The sequence below is a fragment of the Cephus cinctus genome, unplaced genomic scaffold, assembly GCF_000341935.2.
Source record: "Cephus cinctus unplaced genomic scaffold, Ccin1 Ccin1_scaffold0727, whole genome shotgun sequence".
Taxonomy (NCBI): domain Eukaryota; kingdom Metazoa; phylum Arthropoda; class Insecta; order Hymenoptera; family Cephidae; genus Cephus; species Cephus cinctus.
In genome coordinates, this window is record NW_014333343.1 from 113,516 (window position 1) to 141,246 (window position 27,731).

Here is a 27,731-nt window from a genome sequence, read left to right on the forward strand (position 1 = left end):
ATGTCACGAGGTCAGAATGTCAGTCGGTACACTGTCAAATCTGTCTGTGTGAAATGTAATCGCGACGAACAGCTGTTCAAATGAGAAGAGTAATGGTAACTGTAGTAATTGTATGCTCTGAATGCATTGATTGTCATTGAGTAACATCAATACCTCTGATCTGGGCGATGTGCGCATCGTATTCGCTACGGCTGCGATTATACTCCATTCTTGCTGTGACATTTTGGAAGCTCTGGTTGCGATACTCTGCGTACCACTCAGCTGGTGTTCGCTCGTCCGAGGAACCAGGATTCTGGGGACTGCTGCCTCTTCTCTGGGAGAGACTCTCCTCCGATGGAAATCTGGCAAAGGACGTGACCGAGCTGGACTTGCTGCCATGACTGTGAACGCCATGGCTATGGCTCTGATAAGCCGAATCCTCCAGGGCGTGTTCCTCGCTTGGAGTCCTGCTAGATTCTGTGAGAATGCCGGTACCACGAACAGTGCTGGTACTGCTTGTGTTGGCTGAGCTCGTCGTTGTAACTTCCCGAACGCTTTTACGAACGGTGATCTTTTCAAATTTCACAACCTTCGCTCCGTTCAGTTCACCCTCTTCCACGAGCCTCTCGAAACTTTCTTCGAAGGAAGAGTCACTGGCCCTGGAGGGTGGCCTGGGCATCGTCGGCGAGACGAAACTCCTTCTGCTTCCATCGATCTCATCTAGAAGGTCCTCGGTACTGGGTGTACGTCCAGACGTCCATACTTGTTCGAAAAAATTAACTTTGTCCCTGAGACGACCTCCACGTGGTGTCCTCGGGCTGCCCCCTGGATTACTGCCAGGACTGCCACCCCCGGATGGGGTTGTCTGCGACATTATCGCAGATCTTCAATACTCTACTTCTTCCTTTTCTTCTCAGGCCCAATAATACACCAGTTCATCGTTAATCTCACTAGCCCACACTCTGAATTTTTTTTTAGCGAGATTTCACTGTTTCTGCTTAGAACTGTCAGACCAGACCACGTAATCCATGTCTGGCCACCTGGTACCTTCCCTACCAACAACACCCTTGCTAAATCTACACTCGAGGTCTGTCACGCAGTTTATTCTGGCTATACTGACAGTTAACACTCTTTTCCAAAACACAATGTAAATGCTGTCGCGGCGCTTTACCGAAAACGCGTTAGAAAAGTGGAATGCCTTATACGGAATGTACATGCAGCCTGGTCAGGCGCCGGTTCGATACTGGTGGGGCGACGTAGCAGTCGCTCTTGGTTCTACCGTTGCCTCCGCTACGACGCAGCCCCACCAGCTCCCATTCCCATTCCTGTTCCTGTTCCCACCCCTATTTTCAACCCCGACGGTAGATCGGACCTCCAACCCTATCCTCATCCTGGTCGTTACCACGGCCTCTGCCAACTCCGCCGCCACCAAACCCACTCGATCAATCCTTTTATCCTGTCTCGTCCTGTTCTCGGCAGCCTGCCGCGAACTATAATGCGCCACTATCTTCTGGACCTCTGAAATATGTCTGTAAGGACCTCCCTGTAGAACCATTCAAGATATGTTCTCCAGGATCGATTCTTCTTTACTAGCATGTAGTCCCTTAAGAAAAAAAAAACTTGCTGTTTAAGTGGGGTGATCCCGAGAAGAATCATCTTGGAAATTTCCTAAGAGGACGGCAAGAAAACATTCTAGAACGAAAGTCTCCCTATATGCTATAAGAATTTAACGATCCAACCTCACTGCGGAAAAATGCGGTGCACGATGCTGCAATCGTTAAGATTTCTTTGATCTTTTACCAAGACTATAATTCTTCGATCACTCGGCTATTCATATATAAATCATTACTCGAAGTCCATATATGACATCACGTGTAACATATATAGTAATAATCAAGGGATTAAACTACGTGTTAATTGCATCCAACAAAATTACTGTATTGCATATCCGTGAAGTATCAACAATGAAAACACATCGAAATACCTTTTAGCTGCAAGCAAGTTTACCGAATACCTAGTAAATATTGACAGCCCAAACTATCAAATGATATCGACGGTCCCGATTTCGGTAGGACGGCCTGGAGTACCTACTGTGCCCCGCTAGAGAAACCTGTCTATAGGCAGTGTTGCGCATCGGCGCTTAAGGTAATTGCTTCCTCGGTTAAGCCAACTGCTCCCTATTTCGTACAGTTGAACATCCAAGTTCTTCGACACTTCACGAATTATTTCAATTCCTCGGCGACTCTCCGAGTCTCCCATCCTTTTCTATCCCCCTCCTATTCTCTTGATCACAAACAAACATTGATAACGATATGCCATTCCGAATTACGAGTTTCTTCACACTGCAATAAATGTCCCTGTCAACCGTATCAGACTTTTACACTTGGATTTAGGATCAAGCCTAGAAACGATTTTATCTAATCTACAAGGCGTTGCAAAATTTGTAGTTGCCTTTACCGATAAGAATAAACGCGAAATCGCAATGTCGCTTGTTATTGTTACGAGTTTAGGCAAGAGCCCCGGTAATACAGGCGACTCTACGTATCGACCCGTACACATGTATGTATATTCGGATGGACACTTTCTCGTGTACGACCATACTCCGTTGCGTAACGTAGTTCGTACGTCTAGACGTGTATACGTATATACTGCACTGTTACTGATATCGTCTACGCAATAAAGCCTCTATAGTATTTTCGGCTGGGTTCGCATAAAGGAATGATTATAAAACTGGCGAGACTGGTTGTTGCCAGATAGTGAGAGTCACTACTGGACGACTTAAGTGGGTCTTTTTTCTACGATTATTTTTTTCGACTGCCCTTATGTTGGCATCCATGAACTTTTTTTTTTTTTTTTTTTTTTTTTTTTTTTTTTTTTTTTTTTTTTTTTTTTTTTTTTTTTTTTTTTTTTTAATTTTCATTGACATTTAATTATGTACTTTAAACATGGGAATTTTATAGTATCGTCCAATGCTTCAAAATTGAATAATCTCATCAGATTGATCTTAATAATTGTTTATTAAAGTAGTTAATCTGCATTGTTTACGTCTGAGATAGTCTAGGTAGAAATAATTTTCTCCAGATCAATGAATTCTATCCAGATATTTCTCCATGATTTGCTTGAATATACTACTCTGTGCTTTTGTCATGCACGTGTTCGATTTTGCAGTAAATTTATAGCGTAAACTGATAAGAAAATATTTAACCTGCTTCCATTTGTATTCAAACATCTGCTCGAGATTGTATTGCTCCTTCGGTTTATCACGTATAAACTGATCCAGGTATTACAGACAGGATTGATCCTAATAATATCAAACCAGTCATGGTCAGAGTCAAGAGTATTGACTTTTATAATGAACTGACAATTTCATAACCTACAAATCCTCTGGACAGTCATAACAATACTCGCCAAGACTCCTCGACGAGGCGGGATAAAAAACTGAAATGGAGAAACGTCCGTTGACTGTCGTCGTACTCATCATAAATCGTTTCGCTCGTATACGTCTCATAACTCCTACGATACCAGCAGATCCGATCACTACTTCCACCGAAGTATTACTAGCTCACGCAACTACGTTTCTTCGTAACCTATTTTTTATCGATTACTGGCCCACCCGTTACATCGATCCTGAGAGCCGATTGGCCGGACGGCCAAGTATACCTTATACTGCGTGTTTCAATAACTATCATAAATGGTACCATTCTTCTGTCTATGAACATTGTCAGTCTCATTAATTAATACTATTAAATTACCTTGGAAATGCTTATTCATTCATAAAGTTATACGCATTACACGGTATGTATAACAATGCATCTAAACACACATTGATTCTGTGTCTACATATATGCTTGCTGTTCACAAATGCTTAACCAAAGGGCGTTAGAATACCGTGCATTCTCAAGAAACACAATGCGACGTGCGTGAGTTGCACGATACTCAGATTGGAGACAACCCGCTATTAGAAATTTAAATTCGCGGTCGAACAGACTGCCGACTACTTCAGAGCGATACGCTAGTCAGTCGTTCGACTCTAAATCGAGATCGCCGCTATGTGCCAGTGACTCGTAGTCATTGCTGGTTACGTGTTTCCACTTTTTACTCTCTCTTTTCGCAAGGATCTAATCCAGTACGTTTTCGGGTTCTCCGTTACGAATTTCGAAGCCAACGTTGAAAATTTCTTACCGTTAATGACGCGTGCTACGGGACGCGAACCTCTCTTCTTCGCGTAGGAAGTGAGACCGGTTTGGTATTTTAAGAACGACAGATACTTTTGAAAGTGACTCCTAATAGCGTCCTGTAATATTTTGTATAGTAAAATCGAGTGTAAAAATGCAGACACTGTTTTGAGGTTAGAACACGCGTAGATTCCCTGTCTAGTCGTATGGACATTATCGCAAGCAGATTGTATCTGTCATTAAAATGTCATTACGATGTTTTTCAAGACTTTTTACTATGTCGTTGTTAACTATATTAAGATAATACATGTATTTTATTTTGTGCTTAAGACGCATTAATTAATATACAGTATCATTTTTGTTCCTATCACTGAAATTGATATCTTGATTGACAGGTTAATAGATTTCTATGAAATTTATGAATAGGAAATGTTCGTAAAACTATTACCGGGTATATTATACTGTTTGATATTTTTAACGTGGAATACTTGAGGAATCAATCAATCAGTTGAATGGAATTTTTTTTTTATTAACACCGGATTTCTCTTATAAGTCGATCCACCGATTCTACAATTACATTTCATTGATACACAATACATTCGTAATCGTTCGATGAGCCATTGTATTTCCGTCTGCTACATTTTATCACGATTTCTTAACAAAACCAGTCAGTTCATCGACGTTACGCCTTATTTACAGCTCTATCCGAATAAACAAGGTTGTATTGAAGTTCGACGTGTCTTTAATGGAATCGACGAACTTATACAGGATTTATCAATGGAACGCATGATATTAATTAGTACGTAAACACAAATTTTTCATATCCCATAAATATTAATTTTAAAGAAAACCTATGATAAATTAGGCATCTTTATATCAAATAGCATATATATGTGATTTCATGGCGTCTGATTTTAGCCAGTATCCACTGAGGTTTAGTCTGCGGTCATACTCGAATAGCGAGCAAAGGCTCGTTTTAAAAAAATATTATGTTACAATTGTAAACCAATTGAATTTCCACAATGAAAACGACGAAAAAAAAATGTCGTTTAAGAAAAACTAACATTTTTTTATCTCTCTCAGACAGCTATGAAAATTTAATATATACTATTTACTTTAATTGTCAAACATTTATTTAATTAATTATTTTATTTAATAAAATACACGTTTTATGTAAATACCTAACAAATACATACAACGTATCTCTAGCCTGACTAAATTCGAATTGATTTGAAGCAACGTTTCGCTGTCACATCCAAGAATATCTTTAGAAGTTCATCGATAAGTAAAGAATTAACTGGGACATATCAGTCTCAACATATCCAAGAATTAACGTACATACATTTAAATGATATCAAGGAGACAAGTAAAACTCATTACTGGAAAATGACCCATAGGGTTTTTCTTGCAATCATCTCTATTTCCCATGAATAGTTACTACCTGAAATGCAACTGTCAACAAGAATCTTCCTTCGACACGAAAGTAACCACGAAGAACACACATTCCATCCACCCAAACAGTATCCGTACACGTGCTAGAGCAAAGCAGGCAGTTTTGCTAACTTTTTTTTTCACGTATACCATACATTCCATCGAGACTCAAATGTAAAATGATATTAATCCATGTGCATCACCCGTAAAAATGAAAAAATACGCCCTTATCACCAACATTTTTAAAAATTATATCTGAATACCAAGTAAGCGTATATATACGCTTCAGTGATAGTGACCAGAAAAATGTCGCGTATATAGGTTAATGATGGAAAATGAGTTAAAAACATTCTACGATACGATATTCCCAAAAAATGACTAAATTGAAGAAGAGAAAAAAAATAATAAAAATATTAAATATTTAAAAAATATCAGATCTATATTAAGTATAAGAATTGACTGTATGATGAACTTAAGTGCAAGTATAGAAATAAGAATTTAAAATAGTACCGCCTTTCGCAGAATTACAGTCCAAAATGGAGTCTAAGCAGGTACGTGCTCCCAACAAGAATATATCTCGAGACTTCTACGAAGCCATTTTACACGCTACGGGCAGAGCCATGATTCAGGCAACGATCAACTTTGCAACGTGACAAAGTCGGCGCTCTCGTATGCGAAAGACGCATGCACATACGTGCGCTACTGCACACTTGAAGTTATGTGAAACGCAGCGTGCGATACGAAGGAAAAGAATTGCGCGTTAGAAAGAACGATACGCTCGTTCAGTTCTGCCCGAGCGTATTAGCGAGTTTCTGTATCGATAGGCGCCAGACGACGGAAATTCAAATGCCAGCCTTACTCTGGGATTTATTTACGTATAGAAACATCCGCGAGGATTCGCTCTGTTTATTCGATATAAATATGAAATGACGTTCTGCAGTCACCGTGTTTTTTTAATTTTTTTTTTCGAAATTTTCGCTAGCCTTACATAACGCGAAACGGCGTAACCGATCGTCCTCAATGTTACCGACCAGTCTAACAGGTCCACGAGGAATAAAAAAGGTCGTTTAATATATATATATATACATAGTCGATTGAACATTTGATAAGCAAGTAATTTTATTTCATTCTCCCACCGTTACGTGATGACTCAGTAGCGAGTGGACATGTAAGGTTTATGGTGCATAAATAAATATTAAAAAATAGACAAATGATAAAAACAGACTCGTGCGGTGGACTGTGCTTCACAATTTCATCGTTTCTCTACGAGTAATAGGAAACGAGTGTGAATGCGAGTGCGAGTGAGAATGTGAACGTGAATGTGAATGGCTGAGGCAGGTGCTCGTCATTCCTATTTATAAACACATGGGCTACCGTCTCGTCGATTCTATTCTATTTCCCTGCACAGTCAACGCAAATGTGCAGCATGCGAATATTGTGGGGTTTTGCAAAGAAAATTTATGGGTCTCATGTGCGTCCTTACCTAGATACGTCTAGAGGTTAAAAATTGCCGAGCTTTAGAAATACACTGAGAATCATATCGGGCTGAGAAGTTGTTCGTTCGCCGAGAGATGCGTTTTATTTATTTTTTCTTCTAATCGGTATCAAAATCTGTATACTTTGGGTATTCTTGTTTCATACCTTGCGTAGGTATCTACCTTACCCACTTCGGTGGTCATAGTACTTCTATCAACTAGTAGAAAAGCTCGCCAAGTCTTCTCCCATTGAGATCACTCATGCCAAGATCATCATTATGTCCGGCAACGGTCAACTGTGGCCAAACGCATCATCGGGGTCATTCTATCTTGGATGCATCAAATACCTAACTAGCTTGTTACCGACGTGGAAATAGGGTCGAGGTTCATTTTAAAAAAAAGTAGTTTTTTTACTGAATTGTGATTGAAAATTAATGCGGTATTGGAATAATTAAATTTAACGTTTCAATGGAATGGATTTGTTTATGGCTTATTGAAATTTTTAATACAAATTTCATGGGAATATATATAGGTGGAATGAAAACACGCTGTCAGGATGGGTTCTTGCTCGATCATTTTCAGTTACACATTGTGAATGAGTGATGATTGGTTTTTACCGATTTGGCACGACAACGTGGCGACTAAATCATGCTAGAAAAATAAACTCGCCTAATTTTCAAAACTGGACCCTCTTCCTGCGCGCCCCTCGAGCAACGGGTGGTGAAGAAGAACAAATAAACAGACGATCCGAAACGATAATTCGGAAAGAAAACGAGAACTGCATTTCCGTTTGACGAAAATATCGCTTGACTTCGGATGCTTGGATCGTTAGCCTATCTTCTTGACAATAGATGCCACGTGCTTGTTTCAACGGTTTAAATTACTTGGTATTACCACGTGGTCGAGCGATAGCTCTACGAGTGGTTTCTACTCATTTTTTTCTTTGCAAAGAAATCGTGCCTCTAAATGATATTGATGAACTCCATTCGTCATGACCGCTACGTCTGTTCATGAATGGGATTTCAGGAAAGTTTACGAAAATCGTATTGTTTACGTAGTTGCGTTTCTCGGTTGAGAATTCGAAGCTCTCGTTATTTAAATCTGCTTTTAAATATCGCTGATATAATCTTTCACGATAAAATTTCTAGATCTATGTTACCCCTTTACGTGATTCCACTATGTATTTAAAAAGGACAAACTCAACATAAACTTTAACAAGTTTTGTACTCACCTTGAAGCTGCTGGATGGTGGCCTGGTACTCAGCTAATTTCTCATCAACGTAATCCTGACTTTGACTGGCAATAATTTCTGCGGTGCTGGGTCCGGTAGCTTCCTCGTCGCCCTGAGCAGGATCCAAGGGTACTCCGACGTACTCGTACTCTCCTGGTCTATATGGAGCAATCAGGTACTCCGGTGGACCACATGGAACTGGTGAAGATGATCCACTCCCAATAGGACTCTGAGTTTAAAAGAAAAACACAATTTTACAAATTTCCCTGAAAAAGTTTTCGTCCCTTTTAGAAAACACACCTGAACCTGAGCTGGTATAAAAGGCCTGGGTGCCGATGTTCCTGGTTGAATCGGCGACGGCCAACGTGGTCTGGGACACTGTATATATCCTGGTGGTGGACATCCAAAAACAGGCGACATCCCCGGCGAAATGGGCATCCCCATGGGAACTGGACTCATGGGGTGCATCATATGCGGATAGGTCAACGGTGACATTGGATGAGGATGATGAACAGGAGTAGGTGGTCCTCGAGAACGATTGTGAGGATTCGGCGACGAGGTAGGACTATAGGGTGAGGCTGGTCTGAAGGGACTTGGAGCACTGGGCCTCCCACCCCAGCCACCCGGTCCCCCGGGTGGCCTTGAAGGGTGTTGAGACATTTTCACTACTTTTCACAGCTCCACTTATCACCCTGAGCACCCGTTAGCATTTCTGCAATCCAAGAAAATCAATTGTTAGCCACGAATCGATGTCACAGCAAAACTTCATAGATACCGAATTGTAATCAATTTGAAAAAAGAGAAAACGCATTTTATAACATCCTGCGTAAATGGTGAATTTCTTACTCGATAAATACGCAGTAAACCAAATGGTTTTCCATATCCACCGCAGTATATTTGCACAGATGGATTTCGAGACTGATCACGGGAGTCGGTTGGATTGCTTAATGCATACAAACAGCCAGACAGTAGTACTACTCTTGAGCGTATAAATGTAGACAACAAAGACTGTAAGGACTAAAAAATTGTTAACGTACTATAGTATTAGCGTCACCATTTCTATTGATCCATTGTAAATCCAAATAATCATGTCTGGCAATAGTTAAAAATCGACGGCTTTTTACTACGATCCTTAGGTTAGGTTCATCGCGCGACGTATAATCTAGGCACGTGCTATTCCTCCTTCGAATACCGATAGTCGATGATGTAACACTCTCATCCAGAAATAGAGCATTCGCACACGACCATACTAGACTCGAGTCTGGTATCAAGCCCATAGCTTGCTATAGTAGTACAGTACAGTGAACGCTGCTCGCGTGCTTCTCATTGAAACGCGGAACTACGTGCCTCTGCAACGAACAAAATCCTAGCAGCCACATAACGAGCGACATGGCTGTTTTAATCGATTCTTCAATCTGACGCGATACACGTGCAACTTCACTTCCCAGTGAAATCAATTCGCAGAGCTTCCTGCGTAGGACGAGACTCCAATAAGACCCAATAACTTTTGAGGTTATAACAAGCCACAACTGTCATAAGGATTAGTGACGTGGAACAGTGCGTGTGGCCCACATAGCTATTTCAGTCGCTCGAGCATAACCTAATTCGTGAACATTGTCCTTTTGGAGTTAAGTGTAAGTGCCGAAAGGAAAAATAAAAAAATATTTGACAGACACCAAGCTCGCAATTTCACGATAATGAAAGTCCACAGCCAAAGCCAACCGAGCAAGCTCTGGGTCGCATTATGGCAGTGAGTAAGCAGTTCGGATGGCTCTCGGCCAAAAGTCTCTCGAAATAGGTGCCTACACCATCCCGACGTACCTATGTAGTTACGTAGTTACACATATCAGTAGGTATACATACGTGTAGTGTATAACCGATAAAATTACTATGTGCATACGCCAGTTTGACTGTGGACGATCGCGCACATTGCCATCGTTGCTATATGTCTTTCAAGAAGCGAGCAAAGAGTTCATTCCCCGAGTTCACACCAGACGGTATTGATCTTTCGAATAATTATTGACTATACTATTGACTAAGTCGATGCTTTGTACATTTATAAAAAGCATTTCAAGGCATTTTATTTATTATTCATTCATGTCAAAATACATTGCAAAACTCATTGCACGCGTTATACTGTATTAGGGCAGATTCTCAGTAACGTCCGAATGCTAATTGTAAAGCTCAGAAATATCATTCTCAATGCCTCACTCGGACGTTAGATACCGATACGGGGCTTTAGCTACTCCGTGTAAATTCGCTTAGCGACCAATAGAGACGTAAAAAGGAAAAGTAAGAAAAGAGGACCCGTGCCAACTATTGATTTGCATTGGGTACTCCTTCGGAGGTTGTCGTCAACGCTATATGCGTATACGCCTTTCCTTTTTCACTTCCACTTCCTTTATGCTACTGCATAATATTTAGGGCATAAACTAAACTTTGGAAATGTAGGACAATGTTTATTGGACATTTCCTTCTGATATTGGACAGTTTGCCGCAACGTCCGATTGCCAAGTCCCAGGCTGTTAAGCGTTTGGGCCGGATACCGAGTGTAGGCCGACTAACTTTAGATCTATTTCTATTTTTATGCGTACTGCTACAAACTAGGGACTTACTGTCCGGCTGTTGGTATATTCGCGATGTATCTGTATCTTGGATATTTCGGAAAGTGACACAAATATTCGGATATGTCTGCGCCCTTGTCGTCATTGCGCGAATGCACATTAGTAGAATGTGAGATGAGACGAGCCAGATGCTGACTTGAGATACAGAAAGATGGGGGGAAGGGGGGAGGGGTAGTCACGTTACATGAGATCATAACGACGAATTTATCGAATGTTATACAAGTTTGTCTTTAAGTGTTTTTTATTTTTTTTTACCAACTTTTACAGTCTAAAAATTTGTTTCGTCAATTATTTCGCGGAACCCTTAACGTCGTTCTACGGAAAGTCTTGTCCTTTCTTGAACTTGATTATCAATTAATTATTTCGGTATCCTCTTTTACTTCTTGGAAGGCAATTTAATTAAACTGTCGTCCTATCGTATTTCTTCAAATCGATTCACGCATGGGTTTGCTATTGGCGCAGAACATGTAATACGGGAAAAATTAATTCAAGGTTGAGTGTCGATCGTTACGCTGTTGTAATCGTGAATACCGCGAAATAAAGACATTGACGTTATCCTGATGTTGATAAAGCTAATTCGATTTTCACTTTAATGTATATGTAGAGTGTATGTATGTATATTAGAAACGTGCACACGGGAGAAAATTATTCGGAAAGCTATTATAAGATACTTTCAAAATATTTTTATAAACTGTGAGAAATCGGTTTAGGTTATATATAAAGTTCCGAGAAAAATTTTCAAATTCTAAATAACGACACATCGTGCACAGTCTACTCGAATCTTTGATTTTCAAAAACTACTTTTTCCCGACTATAAAAAATCTCTAAAATCCCAACCGAATTTTGTTTTAACGACAAAATAAATCGGGCTTCGAGATTCAAAGGAAAATTTTGAATTTCTTTAAACGCAAAGCTAATCTTTCTTCATGTTCTTCAGGGTGCCTAAACGTGAGCCTTTGTCAGTGATATGATTTCTTTGAAGCCAAAATTTCTTATACTGCTCGAAAAAAAAATCTTTTCCTCTCCTAGACTATCCGCAACAGATTACGTGTGGACAGTCGAGTGTCCGCTGGATCCTTGATCTCGTATGCTCCGTCCAAAAATAATAGCACTACCAATTTGACGGGAAGGAATAGTTAACGACGTACTGGAAGTCACTTTATAGTTACATACGTCGTACTAGTGTTAATTGTTATTACAACCGATTAGTACGTAATATCCTGGAGGAAGTACGTGACCATGTCTCAAACCATATAAGACTGGAGTGACTAAATAAAAATTTTAAAATTCGAAGCAGTTTAGGTAAAATTTAAAAAAAAGGATAAAGATATAAAATCCTTAAAAAAAAAATTCTAATATAATATTTGAATGATCTAGGGATTTTATGTACTAAAAGATTCACCAGACCTATATAAATACAAGAAATCGCGTAACAATCCAGTATCTTGAAGGTAATTCCAATAAAGAAGCAAATTTTCCGACACTGTCTCTTCGTACACTCACCTTCATTAATTAGCACTGGTAATTGTAATGCGATTAATCCTTAGCCAATCACGTTGCAATAATCCTGGTACGTTCGTTTTTATGTGTTTCGGGTAAACCGAGCGTCGTTTTTTTTTTTCGCGAAACCAAGCCAAAGTCGCGTGTATTAAGAATTCGACGAAGATTCGTTAAAATGGATTAAAATAGCGTAGGAACAATGCGAATAGAAATATTATTAATGGAAGAATTAATAGGGACAATAGAAATAAATGATCGTACGATCAACGAATGGGTTTGGATCGATAGATAAATCGTAGAAAGATCGCGAGAGATCGTCGTCGTCTTTAACGATATACCGGGCCACGCCGAGAACACGAAGAGACTGGCTTCTGGATGATTGGTCCAGGGGATGAGCGTCGAGGCAGGGGCGTCGGGACGCTTGCCGCCACATTTATATTTAACTTTGGCATCACTCGACTTTCGACTTGGAGTATCCACCACCTTCTTCACCCCCCTAGCTCCCTTAGCCACGCGTCTTTCATCATCTCACAGGAGCCAGAGACGCCGGGCGTCTCGACGCTTTTGCTATTATCTTCGATGAGACGATGCCGAGGTGAGTGGATCGCTGCGTTCACGACTCATCGATAAATCCGGAAAGTAGTTTGTAGCCGAAGAAAAGAGTTACGTCTGCTTCGAGCTGTTGTCATCTTCGATTAATGAGATAACCACTGTAATTAAAATTATTACACTTTGAGAATCTTTTAAACTTCAATAAGAGCCTATTAATATCCTAAGGTAGATTACTAGAATTTACATTCCTAATGAACTTTTAAAATTTCTATATTCTATAAGTGCTATTTGATCGATAGAGATATTCATTATTAAAAATGAATTACTTCTGCAAGCTAACTGTAATCAGCGATCCTAATGACAGTCTCCATTCCTCCAAAAACAATAATCGTTCTGCAACTATCCAAAGTGACGACAGCTTTGTTAACCCGAAAACTGCCCATAACCTAAGAGAACACAGTAACAATTTATAAAGGATGTTTGCATTGAAAAAAAAAAAATAAATATATTTACCTTTTTTTCTTTCAAACTTATCACCTCAACAGCACCAGTACCTGATCCACCGGCGAGAACAGTTTCTCCATAAGGATCTCCGTCAAAATACTGAACGGCATAAAGAAATTCACCATCGAGTGTAGTGGGTCTATTTTGTGGATTGATCGTTTCGATTAATTTCCCACTCATCATATCCCATATCTGAAGACTTCCTCTTACGACCCAAGACCCCGTCAGGATATGTGTCTCCTGCAGAACAAGATTGACTTTGAACATTCAGGAATGAAAGTTTATCGATATATATGTATATATAACATACTCTAACGTCGATCGCGTCACCACATATGTGAGGTCCTTTTATCGATCTGATCGATCCGTCTCCCAGTCGCGTGTCCCAGATCTGAATGAAGTAAAGATTTATTGAATTAGATCTCATACCATTTACTGTAATCAAACTGAAGTTGCTCGTGTAGAATTGGCAAGGAAAATAAGATACTCTGAATGATCAATTAAAAACTTTGAAAAATTGTGGTACGTAAAAATATCACAACTTCAAACGAGTATACTTGTGTTATAAATAATAAGCATGTAAAAGTACCTTGACAGTATCGTCCCATCCGCCAGTGATAATTAATTCAGGATAAGTGTGATGAAATCTCGAAGCAAATATTCTCATCCTATGGAACTTGCTTATTTTTTCGTCGAGTAAATCAGCATTGTGTTTTTTATAAGTTGTTACAATCTGTGATTTATTAATTGAATAGTAACAACTATTACTATCATTATTATGACAGTTTAGTCGTGAATACCTGACCAGTTTCAGCATCATATAATCTGACAGCCGCATCCTTTCCGGCGGAAACTATATATTCACCAGTTACACTCACGTCGATGGTGTTCACTTCGTTTTTTGGTTCTGCAAGGAAATATTTCTTTGAATTTCATAATTAAATTAGTTTTAGAGAATTATCAGACTTTAATGACCTTCGATGAAGCGCGAAAATTCATTCGTGCTGGTAGTACAAGCAAAAATATTTCCACAGGCGCTAGACGCATAAAAAACATCAGAGCGGATTGGATTGAAACGGCAGCACATCACGGGAAAGGAAGTGTCCAGTCCACTTCTCATAGTATTTCTCGTTTCGCCAGTCTCGCCATTTCGTACCTTATTAGTGCAACATATACGTAACACTTAAATGGCCGTCAAAGGGAATCCATTATTTTTGTACCTGTATACAGCCGGTACCAAAACTCGTGGCAATGATTTCACCGTCTGGAGAAAAACGTGAACAGTATAGACCATTAAATGTTTCTGGAAATCGAACTTCGTGTGTTATACGACAACGATTTCTAGCCATGGCGACACTCAGTCTTGTCCTTTGAAGCCAAGTGTGGCGTCTCTGCATTTCCGCCTGAGATATCCTACGGTCGGTAAGGTAATTCGGCTGACGAATTACCACTGCTGGTTTCTTTTCTTTTTTATCTCGTGACATTTTTGCTTCCTGAAATGTTATTTGATTAATAATAATTGTCTTTGTTTTACTTTGGTAAGAGGCACTGTGTAATAGATTATTATTATTATTATTAGTCTTAATACCTTCGTGACGAATTTTCGAACAAGCTCGGACGTATCCGGATCGACTGGGGTTGTTGTGACTGGTGGCTCGGTATGCGACTGCGTTGCTAAAGTTATAAATAAATTTGATTAATTTTCATAGATTTTTAAGGAAATATACGTCAATATGTATTTCAGTGATAACTGCCGTCACGTAAAACCAACCTGTATGCTCCCCTTCTTTTTCTTCCTGTTCACGACGTCGCCGATGATGATGATGGCGTTGTTGATGATGTTGCTTCTGCTTCTTTTCCGCATCTCCCATTTTGATCAATGATATTTTTGATTGTATATGGATATGTAGGTTTTTAGGTTATATTTCTCACTGCAAAAAACTAGTTATGCATTTATAATAGTGAAGTTGGTAGCGGACTGATTTCATCTTTAAATTTATCGGTTACTCCAGTTAAGGAAAACAAGAGAATCTTTGTATACTGAGATGCAGAAGAATGGTTTTTATCTGGATTTTGGTTTTACTGGGGTATCTTCTGCCAATAGTATATTTTACAGTTTGATTGTGTTCGGAATTTTGTTTTCTCATTCTGTTTAAAAAATAAATAAAAATCATCGTCGGTATTGGTCATTGTCTGACTATATTCTTTCGATCGTTATTAATCACAAGTACAATTCCTTGTATACATCATTTTTTATTAAGTATACACTTCGCTTATTACCTAGATAAATTTTTAGACTCTCCCAGGAACGTATTCTTGAAAAAGCAACGTATAATACTTTCCATATATTATCGATTTGCAGCAAATTAACTCTGACATGGATTTATTACTAAAAGAAAACATTCATTTGAACTTGAAAATATTTCTCGCGACATTGTTTTTATTGAAGGAAAAAAAAAAAGTAGAAGTAAGGAAAACTGTAAAACTTAACAGAATTCTTCAGTAATCTGTAAATACGAAGAGCCATAACCGATGTTATATCATTGTGTCAACAATGACTCTGTAAATGACCTGTTTGCTTTTGATATAAAGTATTATAGTTTCATAACGATATAATGACAATATTTACCTCAGGATATTTCACATCCTGCAACAAGTCATTAATCAATTTTTAAATATAACAATAATTAACATTGAGATAACAGCGAATAATCACTTGATCTAATGAATGTTTATTTTTGGAAAATAATATACAGCATATAATATATAGCGAACATAGACAAGATTGTCCGTATAAATAATATAACACTCATAAAGACAAGGACGTTTATAAAAATTCCATCTAGACAAACTGGAGTATAATCTGATTGATGAATGAGAATCTTCAAGGCTGGTTACCGAGTGAGGTCGCTGAGTTTCAGTAGATTGTAATGAATTTAAATGGAAAAAAAAACGAAATATTCTCCTAATTTATGAAAACCAAAAGCCAAAGAAAGTCGAAAGACATGTCCGCCAAGATTCATTCCTCGAGCACAGAAGAAAAAAATATACATAAAAAAAATACTCCACCTAATCGTGGAGACTAGTGACTTGACATAACTTGACTTGAGATAAATGAAATCAGCTCTTGGAATAATCTTAATCGGTTCCACGAATTTTAAATTTTTGACTATTGGTTCCCTTGCCTTTTTTCCAGTCTTCAAAAATATAATCAGTGACCAGCATTCTTTACTTCTTTGTAACGTTGGAATGCTCTTTGGGTACTTGAGTATCGCACTAACTTCTAAAGGTATCTTAAAAATATCACGTCTAAAAGTATCGAAGCTATATCTATCCTCGTATAGCATAACTAGATAACGCTCAGAAAGCTTTTCCTCAAAAAATATACTCAAAGCGATAAATCTTCACAGAGCTCATAATATTGATGATCCTTCCACAAATCCTCCTTCATCACTTGATAAATCAGCCGTTTATGCAATTCGATGAAGGCTGCATTTCGATATATTGAAATTATGAAGTACCGATAGCAAGTTGATAAAGATGAACGTCGCCATAAATTCGTAAAGTATCAACGATCGATGGATCAAGTCTGTGTTTGAATTCGCCGATCATCTTGTTGTTCAGCCATATTGTGAAAGCCTGGTATTCGCAGCGTATTCTGTATAGACAGTTATTAAGATTATTATAAAAACTATTATTATTACTAAAGTAAGTATATTCACAGAGTAGAAATAGAATATTAAAAAAATGTATTCTCACACCAAAAAAAAATCGCGTCCTGGTAGCCAAAATAAATTGCCTTGGTGACGCTCCTCGTGGCTCCACGCCCCATTGGTCCAGCAATTCATGACCATGCACGGGGGACTGGTACCGTATAAAAATCTTGGATTAACATGCAGGGCGATTTCTGGATGAGGATAAATTGCTTTTCCCTTCTGTAGATTGACATAAAACCTTATAAAAGTAATAAAGCATTAATTAATGTGATAATAAAATATTTAGCAATTTGCTCAATTTTCGACTTACGAATGAGGTAGGAGCTTCAACCGTCCCTTGATGGTAAAGTGAACGCCATTCCTAACGTCAGAAGTGATATCAACAGTCACTGGTACTTTCTGAAATAACAAAGTATTGACAATCCAGGGATTGCCATCTAAAAATCCATAAAACTTACTAAATTTTCTTCAAGGGATTGTTTATCATTTAATTGAAGATATGGCGTCAATTTTGATTTAGGATATATTTGGAAAGTTGTCTGCCGGAATCTCACATCTTCGACATCGCCGTTCACCTCTATTCCATTAATTTCTCTCAATGCAACTCTATAAGCAAACTCGCAGAAATGTTCCTCGTTTATTGATATCTGTAAGAATTATAGTCTGTAAATTTTCAAAATTTCTTCATATCACTTTATCACTGTAACTCACCTGAAACTCAGTCTCGGTACAAAAGATTATCACGTGAAAATAGGCATTGCGACGAAAAACCGTACCCTTCGGTCCAGCCGGAGAACAAGTTTCTTCATCGTCCCAGTGACCCCGCAGTTTTGAATTTCGAACAACGTAACCCCTGTCTATGCGTGGGTTAAAATGTAGTGCAATATTTCCGGAGCTTTGGCACAGAAGATTTATTGAGAATCTACAACAGGATTATACATATTTTGTCTCAAACATTCAAACGAGAGTCCAGGACATTTATGTGCATCCATTATCTTATTAAAATTTGGTAACCATTTGTTATCCCATTCATTTGTCCGGTTGCGTTATTGCATTTGTCAATGACTGCTGTCATATTTTTATTTTTACTCGATGATCTAATAACACTGAATCGCAATAGAAGGAGAGTCACAACAGTGGACATACAATGTTTCGCATTAGAAAAGAAAGATGACGCCACTGTACGGCAGATTCAAAACAAACATAATATTGTATATAATACAATATTATATAAAACGAAGCGTACGGCGGTAAAAAAATATTATCTGTTTAATGATTTTGTAAAGAACGTTTTGTAAATATCACTGTATCAAATACATAATACCTGATAGAATAAAATGGAAGAAATCCAGTAACAATAATGGCGGACGTCGGTCGTAATGCATTTATTGCCACAGCTTCGGATACATTCTGTAACAGGTAATTAAAATATATTTACTGTATAAAATTAATATTTGCTTTTAATCAATCCATACACAAAAAATAGAAATCCTACAAACACATATCCAAGTCTATTAATATTTCCTTTGCGTAATCCGTTTCATTTTCTGTCTCAATAATTCAAACCGCGAAGAACGTTTTATCCTCGTTACAAATTCTTATTATATCCCTAATTCTTTTTATCAGGCATATCAATCGTTCCAGAAATTTTTATGTTGCAGAGGATTAAAAAATTCTTGGAAGGCAATTTATAGAAATCAAGTTCACTAAAGACACGGCCATATCAAATTTCATCAGAAAGCACGTAGTCATTATTTTAAGTTTCCGCATTAGAAATCATGGACGGTTATCGTAGCTTGAATACTGATATGAAATATCACGTATACAACGTCAAACTACTTGTGAAACTGTCTGAAACTCGCGAGGAGTTAATTTACCCAGCAACGTTTAACGATTTGACTGCCCCGTAAGACTGCTTTACATATTAGTTGGATTTCGATAATTTCCAGGATGCAAGAACGGATAATTTTACACGCGCCATTGACATACCGTCCGACAACACGCGAAGTCGCGTGTGTTTTGTTCTCGAGACGGCAACAGGACAGGCCATCTTGAAAGCCTGTATACGACTGCACTGGTTTAACAGTAATAATTACAGAGGAACAGAATATAATTTTTCCATCAACTCATCCTGGATCTAATAATAATTTTAACGAGAAAACGAGTAAGTCATTGTTCCGTAATAAATGTTTCAAGCACGTCTAAATAACATTCATAAAATAACGTACGTAAGCGTACTTATAAGAGCGCGCCGTTTTCATGCGATACCTGACTTTCCGAACGTTTCCGAAGTTTGCCGAATCGATGTGTAAATAGCCTGAACGGATAATCCATATCGAGTCGTCAAAAACGACATGTTTATTAGTTATAAAACTTCAGTAGGAAACAGGATATCCTAAGTGATTTATTTAATGAATATTTTGTTATCTCACCAACGGCAAAGTATCTGGATCGTGAAATTCGAAGTTTCGAAGTGCCTCTTCTCGGACAAGCTTCCCAAAGTCTTCTGACGAGTCGCGCGACATTCTCGATAGACGAGTAGACGTAACACACCGAGTAAAGAATTTCAACTACAGTAATAATTTAATTCAATGCTATTCCTATTACAACTAGTATGCTGTGTGGTGTGACTTGACGACAATGACTCACTGTCGTTGTAGGATATAAAACATACGGACAATGACCACTACTGGGAGAAACGTTTGCACTAGTAGTAAGAGAAAAAATAACCTTAAGGTCACGTAGAAAGCCGTCAAATGAATCCACGTTTACGCTGACATGATTTGAAATTCTTTTATAACTTCAATCATCATAGTATTGATTACGCAGTTATTTATCAACTCTTTGGGAATTGATAAGGCTTATCTTTTGGACAACAATGTATTTATTGATACTATTTTATTTCATTCACATTCACGATACATCAATTGTGCAGAATTGCATAATGAAATACAGACGATATCGTTGTTTCTGTCAATAATGGTATATCAATTAGATAACACATTCGTGTGAATTATACGAACAGTTTCCATTGAGAATACAAACGAAATTACATGGCATCGTAGTTACAGAAAAAACGATCGATTGATTTTTAAACAGATCAAGTACTTTAACACTGCGATTATCCATTTCATTATACATATTAAGATGGATATATTCTTAGCACCGTTAATGCCTCGGCCATGTAGGTAAATATTAAAAAAGAATGCTTTAAAAAAAATACGTTGCGCGCCAAACCATAATTTATTAAAATGAAATTATTTTGATCGGAAGCCCTTTCCATAGCGATAACGGCAATTCACTGGTATTATAACTAATAAAAACTTTTTGAACAGCACATACGGAACACGTTTACGCCTGTGATCTACTAGTAATACATATCTCCGTGATAACATGAGATAGTTTATAATCTCTCTCTAATAACGTTAATATTCGTATGCGATTTAAAGATTCACGAAAGACAACAAAATATTTGAAATTTTATTCTCGCCAAACGGCTGTGCGAATATGTAGAACAATTTTGTAATCTACAATAACTAGAAACAAGATATTCGCGATTATCGTTGTGAATAGAGTTCTTTCCGTTATCATGTACGAATTCGCGAATTTTATTTGTATGTATCATGCTATCTTAGTACTGTCATCGCGGTTTGACAGATTAAACCTTTTATTATATTGTAGGAGGCAGTAAAGTACAGCAAAATTTCGCTGAGATCTCTTAGTCGCTTAATATTGTTGCTTTTTTCATCGTATGAAATATACAATATCCATGTGATTTTGATCCAGTATGTAATCCCAATTCGCCAGTCGCAAAGTTCTCTTGCGTTATTCGTTGAGATTAAAATCCAGTTTTCCTCGAGGGATTGTCATGACGAGGAAAAGAAATGGAATCGCATTTTACCCCACATGAAAATCCGTCCGCCTGAGCTGCCGCATGTTATGGACGCAATAGACATTTTTAATGATATCTGACGAGTATATTTCATGTAATATCTATTGTTTAAATATCACGAGGCTCATGAGGCGCCGGAAGTCGTTGCCAAGTTGGTTCTACTCCCCAGATATCACGGGCGTAATCGGCGATCGTCCTGTCCGATGAGAATTTGCCTGAGGACGCGATATTGTGAATCGCCATCTCTACCCATTTGGTTTCATCCTAAAAACACGGAAATAAGAAGCAATCAGATAATTCGGAACACAATGAAATTCGCTCCTTGTTGGTTAAATAAAAATTAAGCCCACCTGGTAAACTTTACTGACTTCATCTTGAGTCTTAATGTAACTCTCATAATCAGCAAGGAGATAGAACCTATCCCATTTAAGGAGAACATCAGCAATATCCTTGAATTCATCAGGATTGCTCGGACTGAAGAATCCTCCTTGGATTTGATCAATACACTGCTTCGCCTCTGGTAATTTGTTATAATAATCGTACGCGTTATATCCTTTCTTCTGTAATGCTTGAACGTCTTCTTCAGTCATGCCAAAGATAAAGATATTTTCGCGTCCCATTTCTTCAGCCATCTCTACATTCGCACCATCCAGTGTTCCGATGGTCAGAGCACCGTTCAGCTGTATAAACATCACAGTAATAAATATAACTAGTGTCTTAATGAAGCAATACTAGTTCAGTTATAAGACGTACCATGAATTTCATGTTTCCAGTTCCTGAAGCCTCAGTACCTGCAGTCGAGATCTGCTCGCTCAAGTCGGCTGCAGGAATTATTTTTTCAGCCAACGTGACTCTATAATTCTCCAAGAAGATAACCTTCAGTTTATCTCCGACTATTGGGTCATTGTTTACCACATTACCAACACTGCAGATCAACTTAATGATCTTCTTGGCCAAGTGATAACCTGGTGCAGCTTTGCCACCGATCATTATCGTCCTTGGCACAAACGGAGCAGATGGATCCCTCTTGATACGATTGTACAGTGTGATAATGTGTAGACAGTTCAACAACTGACGTTTGTACTCGTGAATACGTTTAACCTGTATTAATAAACCGATGAATTCTCAGACATCCTAAGTAGCAGTACATACACTTTGAATTCTTTGACTATTAACTTTTACTTTACCTGAATGTCAAAGATGGACGCACTATTGATCTTAATACCATAATCTTTCTGCAAGAGTTGAGCTAAACGGAGTTTATTCTCTTGTTTGACTTTAATGATATCTCGCTGGAAGGAAGGATCTTTGGCCCATTGTTTCAGCTGCTGAAGCTGCTCCAAATGCACCGTCCAATCGCTACCAATTTTCTATAATAATAATATTGCCAGTGTTATTAATTCATATAAACTTAACAAGTATTAAAGGTACCTCTTCAATTATGTCAGACAGATTAGGATTGCAGAGCAACAGCCATCTTCTTGGAGTGATACCATTTGTCTTATTCTGGAACTTATCTGGCGTCATTTCATAGAAATCACGGAAGCTGTAACAAGGACATTTACTTTTAATATCTTTAGATAAATAACGTATCAGATTGAAAATTAAATTTTAGAAAATTCATCAAAACATTATAATCAGATATTTTTTAACTTACACGCTCTTCTTAAGAATTTCAGAGTGAATCCAAGCGACACCGTTGATCGCATGACTTCCTACAATTGACAGATGAGCCATGTTGATTCTCTTCTCACCGTCTTCTTCAACCAGTGACATACGACGTAAACGGTCCAAGTCACCAGGATATTTAGCGGAGACTTCCTGAAGATGAAGGAAATTTATATGATAGATGATCTGCAAATGTCTAGGCAGGATGCTCTCGAGCATACTGGTTGGCCAGCGTTCCAAAGCTTCTGGAAGTACGGTGTGATTTGTATACGCACAAGTACGTGTAGTGATATCCCAAGCCTGAAAAAATATCGAGAGCACTATTAATTAATACTTTATGAACAGATATTAATGATATATTGTACCTTCTCCCACGGAAGACCCTCGACGTCAAGAAAGATCCTCATGAGTTCGGGAATCGCCAGTGACGGGTGCGTGTCGTTCAATTGAATAGCGACCTTGTCAGGGAAGGAATCAAAGTCTGTCCTATGATGATCTCGTGAGCCAAATTTACTAGATTTATAACGCCGGATGATATCTTGCAAAGTAGCTGCCACCATGAAGTACTCCTGCTTCAGACGAAGTTCTTTACCCTCAAAGAAGTTGTCATTGGGGTAGAGAACTCTGGAAATATTCTCGGCCAGGGTACGATCAATAACAGCTTGTATATAGTCGCCGTCGTTAACTGAAAATATACAAGGTAATTATTATATATAACTAAACATAAAACAGTATTACAAAAGTATTGACACTTACAGATCTTGAGATTGAACTCAATCGGTGACTTGGCGGACCACAGTCTCAGCGTGTTAACAATATTGTTATTGTATCCAGGAATAGGATTATCATAGGGCATAGCGAATACGACCTGACGATTAAAAGAAAATACGTAATTGATTGGTAATTGTCAAAATGGCAAATATAAGCTTTATTCATCTTCTTGCAAACCTGCGTGTTCACCCACTTCTTGCCCTCGGGAGTATCAATGACGTGACCATAAAAGTTCACCGGAAGCATAAATTCCGGACGTGCCTTTTCCCACGGATTTCCATAACGAAGCCAATCATCAGGCTCCTCGACTTGTTCGCCATTCTTAATTTTCTGAGCAAAGATACCATAGTCGTATCTTATACCATAGCCATAAGCTGCCAGTCCTATAGTAGCCATACTGTCTAGGAAACATGCAGCTAATCTTCCCAATCCTCCATTACCGAGACCAGCATCATCTTCGAGTTCTTCAAGCTCCTCAATATTCAGACCCATCTACGAGAGAAGACCAGTGACGTCGCAATGCAATAATTTTTATTTTATTATTCTATATGTATTACCTGATACATAGCTTCGTCGCAAGCTCCTTGAATCCCAAGATTAATCATAGTGTTCTGCAAAGATCTGCCCATGTAGTACTCTAACGACAGATAGTATATCCTCTGTAAAAAGAAATACAATTTTTTAAAGTGGCAATTATGCGAATAAAACCGGATGAGTATTTTGTTTCATTATAGAGGTCTTCGACCTGATGCTGCGACAAGACCACGAAACTGGTCCAGGATGAGTGAGTAGTAGTGATTACTATACAATTTTCATATCATCTCGATTGCCTACAATCTCTATTACTTGGGTGTTATGTATAATCAGAACTTTTCAATGTTCCTATTGACTCAAAACCCATACAGAATTTCTTATAACCAAGAGAACAGCACGGAAACGCACCTAAAATCTTCTTTACCGACACACTCCAAGTATTAAAACGAAAAATAAATTCGTTAGGCAAGCGGTTGACACCAACACGTATATTTCTCGAAGTAATTCCTATGCCGAAGATAAAAATAAATCGGAGCTCTCTTCATGTTTTTATTAACCAAATAAAATATCCCCACGTGCCAGATTTTATCTTTTTGTCTGTCTGTACGTCGTACAGGGCGCGCAAAATAAATCAAAGTTTACCCAGAAACACTTTCGCCATCGCCTTGCAATATTCGCGGAAAAGCTGGTGAAGATTAAAAATCATTTTGACAACAAATTTTTAGTTATAATTACGATACTTTCAAAACAACATTTCTAGACAAAATAGTTAATAAAAAGAAACCGCTTGCATAATGCACAGGAAAAAAAGTCACTAGCCAAATAATCATATACGAGGGCATGGAGGAGATGCTAGTAATGAATTATTTGCCCTATTGGACTTTGCGTCTGACAATAAGAGTTATTGGAAACAATGGGTATAAAAATAATTCTGAAATTAGCACAGAAGTTTTTGAGGGGATTATGTAGCATATTTATATATCTTTTTTTCAAATCTAAAATATACTGGTTCTGCCTTTACCAGTCTATCCTCGCTGCCATGGATAATCGTGAGGATATCATTGAATGATCCCTCAGTTGTCTCGTGTAGAATCATCGTGCAGACACGTGGTGATATCAAGAGCAACAAAACTTATTACAATAATCTTCAGATAACGGAGGGACGATTAGCAATGAGGCCACGTGAAGCGAGGAGCACAAAAATTAAGCGGGCCGTCCTAAAATAATACTGATCAAATAGTGAGCTGCATTGAGTTTAGTGAAAATAATCCTGAGCTTGATATATGCTTGCTACATAAACAATTAATTAGAGCCAAAATCCTTTTCTAACAGTAATAATCAATGGCACTCATGCTTCCCGTGTGACACGTAAATCGTTTTCTGATTTTCATATGAAAAATTGTACTTTTAAATATTCTTAGGAATTTATATATATATATGTACGTAAATGTAACATTTGGGTTATATATATTTATATATATATTATTAATCGAGTAACTAAAATTATGTCTCTACTTTGCCTTTAGGTTTCTTCTGATAACATGGTGTTATACAATATTATATAAGACAAGCTCCCACATTTATGATGGAAACGTATATAATATACGTATGGAAAGATGATAACAGCGTTGCGAAAATGGTTATTCTTATCCCGTACAACTTTGCAAGAAAATTTCATTTTTAATGAACCATTAAGAGCTCTTGGACACTGCAGGACTTTTTATCGGATGAGAAAATTAACAAAACTATCGCAGATCGATATTGATCGAACTATCGGCCAATGAAGTATGCAGTGTGCGAGGACTTTAATTTGCAGAGGCCGCCTTCGCTTGACAGCATGAGAGCGTTTCTATTTATATGTGGAAGTTGGCAAGTACAAGATGACAGTTTGAAAACGTCAAGTAATAGACATATTCTCACTTAAAAGATATGCTTCGAATGTTTTAAAAAGTAAATCTTGTTCAGTCCTACGAATTCATCACAGCGATATAGAAATTTGTAATATAGTATAAAATATATAAATTAAAAATAATACAGTCGTAAAGACAATCTCCTGTCAAGATGATTGTCAGCTAAGTGGATAGATGAAAATTAAAAATTAAGTTAGTATAAAAGACTAATTGAAAGTATAAATAAGGCTGAATCCACCTAGCGAACAAAGTTCCAAATTAGTATTGTGAACGATGACAAATGGAATATAAGGATAGTCTGGGAGAGGAGTAACCTGGCCAAGACAAGATAGCCAAACGAAGTCTGTGATCAATTTAAAATGCAGCAAGTACGCTAGCAGTAGAAGAGAGAGTCGAAAATATTTGGACGCCAAAGGCACTGTACTGCTAGTTCCAAATCATAAATGATGTAAGTTCGTCAAGCTCAATTATAGAGGGCAACGGTGGCTAGAACGAGCAAATGTGACCTCAAAATAGAACAGTCTTCATATTCGGACTGTAAGTTACTGATAAAGTTTAAACATTTAAGATGATAAAGAAAAGTAAATTGATACGCTCACGGAATATTGATAAGCACGAACGATCTAGCTCCCAGCGAATTCGTTTTGAAAAACCGTTCAAATTTGAATCCTGGGCTTGACCTTTCGTTGAGATTCGACCTTTACCTCAAGAAATGATTTACACGTAAACCGAGAAGAAACTAGAACAATATTTATGGATTCGACAATAGCTTTATTTTTTTATTTCTAGCAGATTTTCTTCGACAATGATAAATAAGAATCATACCTCAATCGTTTATAAAACCATATCGCATGCAGAAGAGAAATTTAAATCAAAATGATCGATCTGTCCAACAGCATTTGGAGTTATAAAACTGACATTTGTAATGAATTAAAATAAATTAGTATACTTAAAACTTGGGTAATTAATAGATATTACAATGTTTATAGTATTCGAGGCAAGGTCATGGGATCCTGTAAAGGACACGAAAGGCGGCGCGATGAAAAACTGTATCTTTCAAAAATAATGACAAAGAATGTTAGCGAAAATATCAGGATCTTCGTACCTTGGGATCCTTTTCGTAGTAATGTTGCTGAGTTCTAATCCATCGCGAGACAAGGTTGTCCTTGACGCTGTGGGCTAATGCAAAATAATAATCTCGGGTAGTCGCAACATTACGATCCTTAACCAGGGTGTAATGGAGATGCCTGTTAAAGGTCTTCTTGAAGTTGCTGACATTCTCAACGTCAACGATACCCCGCACCGAAATCTGCTTTCTCTTCTCGTGATCCACGTCCGACATGGACATCTTTGAAACCGGGTCGCCGGGTGAACCTTCTGTCGAACGTTTACTAGACTTCGCGAACTGGGAACGGCACGACGATGCTCGAACGACCTGCTAAGCGCGAATGATGTTTCTTATGTGACATAGAGGCGGTCACCTTGTCACAAGGTCACGCATGCGCTCCCTAGCGGAGAGTCTGAGCAACGTAGAGCGCCATCTTAATAGCGGGAGATTCAAAAGGGATACCCATCTCGTCATGTGGTAGTAACATTACTTTGATCAATTGATACCAGGATACGGATATCTTAATTGTTGATTTATTTAACGTAAAATATAATTGGATTTGCAAGTATTTTATAAAGAGACCGAAGATATCAAATAGAGTTTAGTTGCCGGAGAGATTTCATGGAATATGGGAATGACTGGATGATTGGTGCCATGCCGA

The 27,731-nt window shown here is 38.0% G+C and overlaps 5 protein-coding genes across 17 annotated transcripts in view; all 5 read right to left on the reverse strand.

The window, feature by feature from the left end:
• LOC107270320 (nesprin-1) overlaps positions 1-1,213 on the reverse strand; it is an 89,019-nt gene extending 87,806 nt beyond the window's left edge. For 5 of the 11 annotated variants that reach the window (XM_015745234.2, XM_015745238.2, XM_015745228.2 and 2 more), the window contains exon 1: positions 154-1,211. In XM_015745234.2, coding sequence (XP_015600720.1) covers positions 154-853 — 700 coding nt within the window. In that variant the 5' untranslated portion in view covers positions 854-1,211. Of the gene's footprint in view, positions 1-153 lie in introns of all 11 variants that reach the window. The other 6 variants (XM_015745226.2, XM_015745230.2, XM_015745231.2 and 3 more) reach the window with 2 other exon arrangements.
• A 5,765-nt stretch (positions 1,214-6,978) lies between these two features.
• Positions 6,979-12,556, reverse strand: LOC112494742 (basic proline-rich protein-like). The gene is made up of 4 exons (XM_025087715.1): positions 12,419-12,556; positions 8,592-9,003; positions 8,292-8,520; positions 6,979-7,356 (listed from the first exon to the last, which is right to left on the reverse strand). The coding sequence occupies exons 2-4, from the start codon at positions 8,949-8,951 to the stop codon at positions 7,337-7,339; spliced, it is 609 nt and encodes a 202-aa protein (XP_024943483.1). The 5' UTR covers positions 8,952-9,003; positions 12,419-12,556; the 3' UTR covers positions 6,979-7,336.
• Positions 12,557-12,989: 433 nt separating this feature from the next.
• LOC107270318 (suppressor of mec-8 and unc-52 protein homolog 1) lies at positions 12,990-16,038 on the reverse strand. Of its 2 annotated transcripts, XM_015745223.2 has the most exons (10): positions 15,243-16,038; positions 15,060-15,145; positions 14,692-14,964; positions 14,447-14,627; positions 14,272-14,378; positions 14,061-14,204; positions 13,782-13,862; positions 13,481-13,711; positions 13,294-13,413; positions 12,990-13,125 (listed from the first exon to the last, which is right to left on the reverse strand). In XM_015745223.2, exons 1-9 carry the CDS (start codon positions 15,340-15,342, stop codon positions 13,303-13,305), a joined length of 1,314 nt encoding a protein of 437 aa, XP_015600709.1. In that variant the 5' UTR covers positions 15,343-16,038; the 3' UTR covers positions 12,990-13,125; positions 13,294-13,302. The 2 variants fall into 2 exon arrangements, with proteins under 2 accessions (XP_015600709.1, XP_024943479.1); XM_025087711.1 differs by lacking the exon at positions 13,294-13,413 and having other exon boundaries at positions 12,993-13,125.
• A 145-nt stretch (positions 16,039-16,183) lies between these two features.
• LOC107270335 (galectin-8) lies at positions 16,184-19,913 on the reverse strand. Of its 2 annotated transcripts, none has more exons than XM_015745266.2 (7): positions 19,620-19,913; positions 18,512-18,597; positions 17,899-18,109; positions 17,646-17,834; positions 17,498-17,586; positions 17,231-17,425; positions 16,184-17,129 (listed from the first exon to the last, which is right to left on the reverse strand). In XM_015745266.2, the coding sequence occupies exons 1-7, from the start codon at positions 19,710-19,712 to the stop codon at positions 16,982-16,984; spliced, it is 1,011 nt and encodes a 336-aa protein (XP_015600752.1). In that variant the 5' UTR covers positions 19,713-19,913; the 3' UTR covers positions 16,184-16,981. The 2 variants fall into 2 exon arrangements, with proteins under 2 accessions (XP_015600752.1, XP_015600753.1); XM_015745267.2 differs by having other exon boundaries at positions 16,861-17,129; positions 17,231-17,406; positions 17,498-17,548.
• A 494-nt stretch (positions 19,914-20,407) lies between these two features.
• LOC107270326 (glycogen phosphorylase) lies at positions 20,408-27,597 on the reverse strand. The gene is made up of 11 exons (XM_015745248.2): positions 27,068-27,597; positions 24,076-24,177; positions 23,696-24,010; positions 23,504-23,615; positions 23,113-23,432; positions 22,737-23,047; positions 22,511-22,625; positions 22,267-22,449; positions 21,833-22,180; positions 21,430-21,759; positions 20,408-21,343 (listed from the first exon to the last, which is right to left on the reverse strand). The coding sequence occupies exons 1-11, from the start codon at positions 27,308-27,310 to the stop codon at positions 21,188-21,190; spliced, it is 2,535 nt and encodes an 844-aa protein (XP_015600734.1). The 5' UTR covers positions 27,311-27,597; the 3' UTR covers positions 20,408-21,187.
• Positions 27,598-27,731: the final 134 nt, after the last annotated feature.

What these genes read in the sequence shown, in the direction of transcription:
- LOC107270318 (XM_015745223.2), bottom strand. Translation starts at nt 15,342, where the DNA reads ATGGGAGATGCGGAAAAGAAGCAGAAGCAACATCATCAACAACGCCAT. An exon ending in GTGACGCGATCGACGTTAGA is followed by an intron (nt 13,712 to 13,781) that starts GTATGTTATATA and finishes CTTGTTCTGCAG; the next exon opens with GAGACACATATCCTGACGGG. An exon ending in TAAGTTTGAAAGAAAAAAAG is followed by an intron (nt 13,414 to 13,480) that starts GTAAATATATTT and finishes GTGTTCTCTTAG; the next exon opens with GTTATGGGCAGTTTTCGGGT.
- LOC107270326 (XM_015745248.2), bottom strand. Translation starts at nt 27,310, where the DNA reads ATGTCCATGTCGGACGTGGATCACGAGAAGAGAAAGCAGATTTCGGTG. An exon ending in ACTACGAAAAGGATCCCAAG is followed by an intron (nt 24,178 to 27,067) that starts GTACGAAGATCC and finishes TTCTTTTTACAG; the next exon opens with AGGATATACTATCTGTCGTT. An exon ending in AGGGTCTTCCGTGGGAGAAG is followed by an intron (nt 23,048 to 23,112) that starts GTACAATATATC and finishes ATATTTTTTCAG; the next exon opens with GCTTGGGATATCACTACACG.
- LOC112494742 (XM_025087715.1), bottom strand. Translation starts at nt 8,951, where the DNA reads ATGTCTCAACACCCTTCAAGGCCACCCGGGGGACCGGGTGGCTGGGGT. An exon ending in TTATACCAGCTCAGGTTCAG is followed by an intron (nt 8,521 to 8,591) that starts GTGTGTTTTCTA and finishes TTTTAAACTCAG; the next exon opens with AGTCCTATTGGGAGTGGATC. An exon ending in CACCATCCAGCAGCTTCAAG is followed by an intron (nt 7,357 to 8,291) that starts GTGAGTACAAAA and finishes GTTTGGCCACAG; the next exon opens with TTGACCGTTGCCGGACATAA.
- LOC107270335 (XM_015745266.2), bottom strand. Translation starts at nt 19,712, where the DNA reads ATGTCGCGCGACTCGTCAGAAGACTTTGGGAAGCTTGTCCGAGAAGAG. An exon ending in CTTCCATTTTATTCTATCAG is followed by an intron (nt 18,110 to 18,511) that starts GTATTATGTATT and finishes ATCCTGTTGTAG; the next exon opens with ATTCTCAATAAATCTTCTGT. An exon ending in GGACGCGATTTTTTTTTGGT is followed by an intron (nt 17,130 to 17,230) that starts GTGAGAATACAT and finishes CTGTCTATACAG; the next exon opens with AATACGCTGCGAATACCAGG.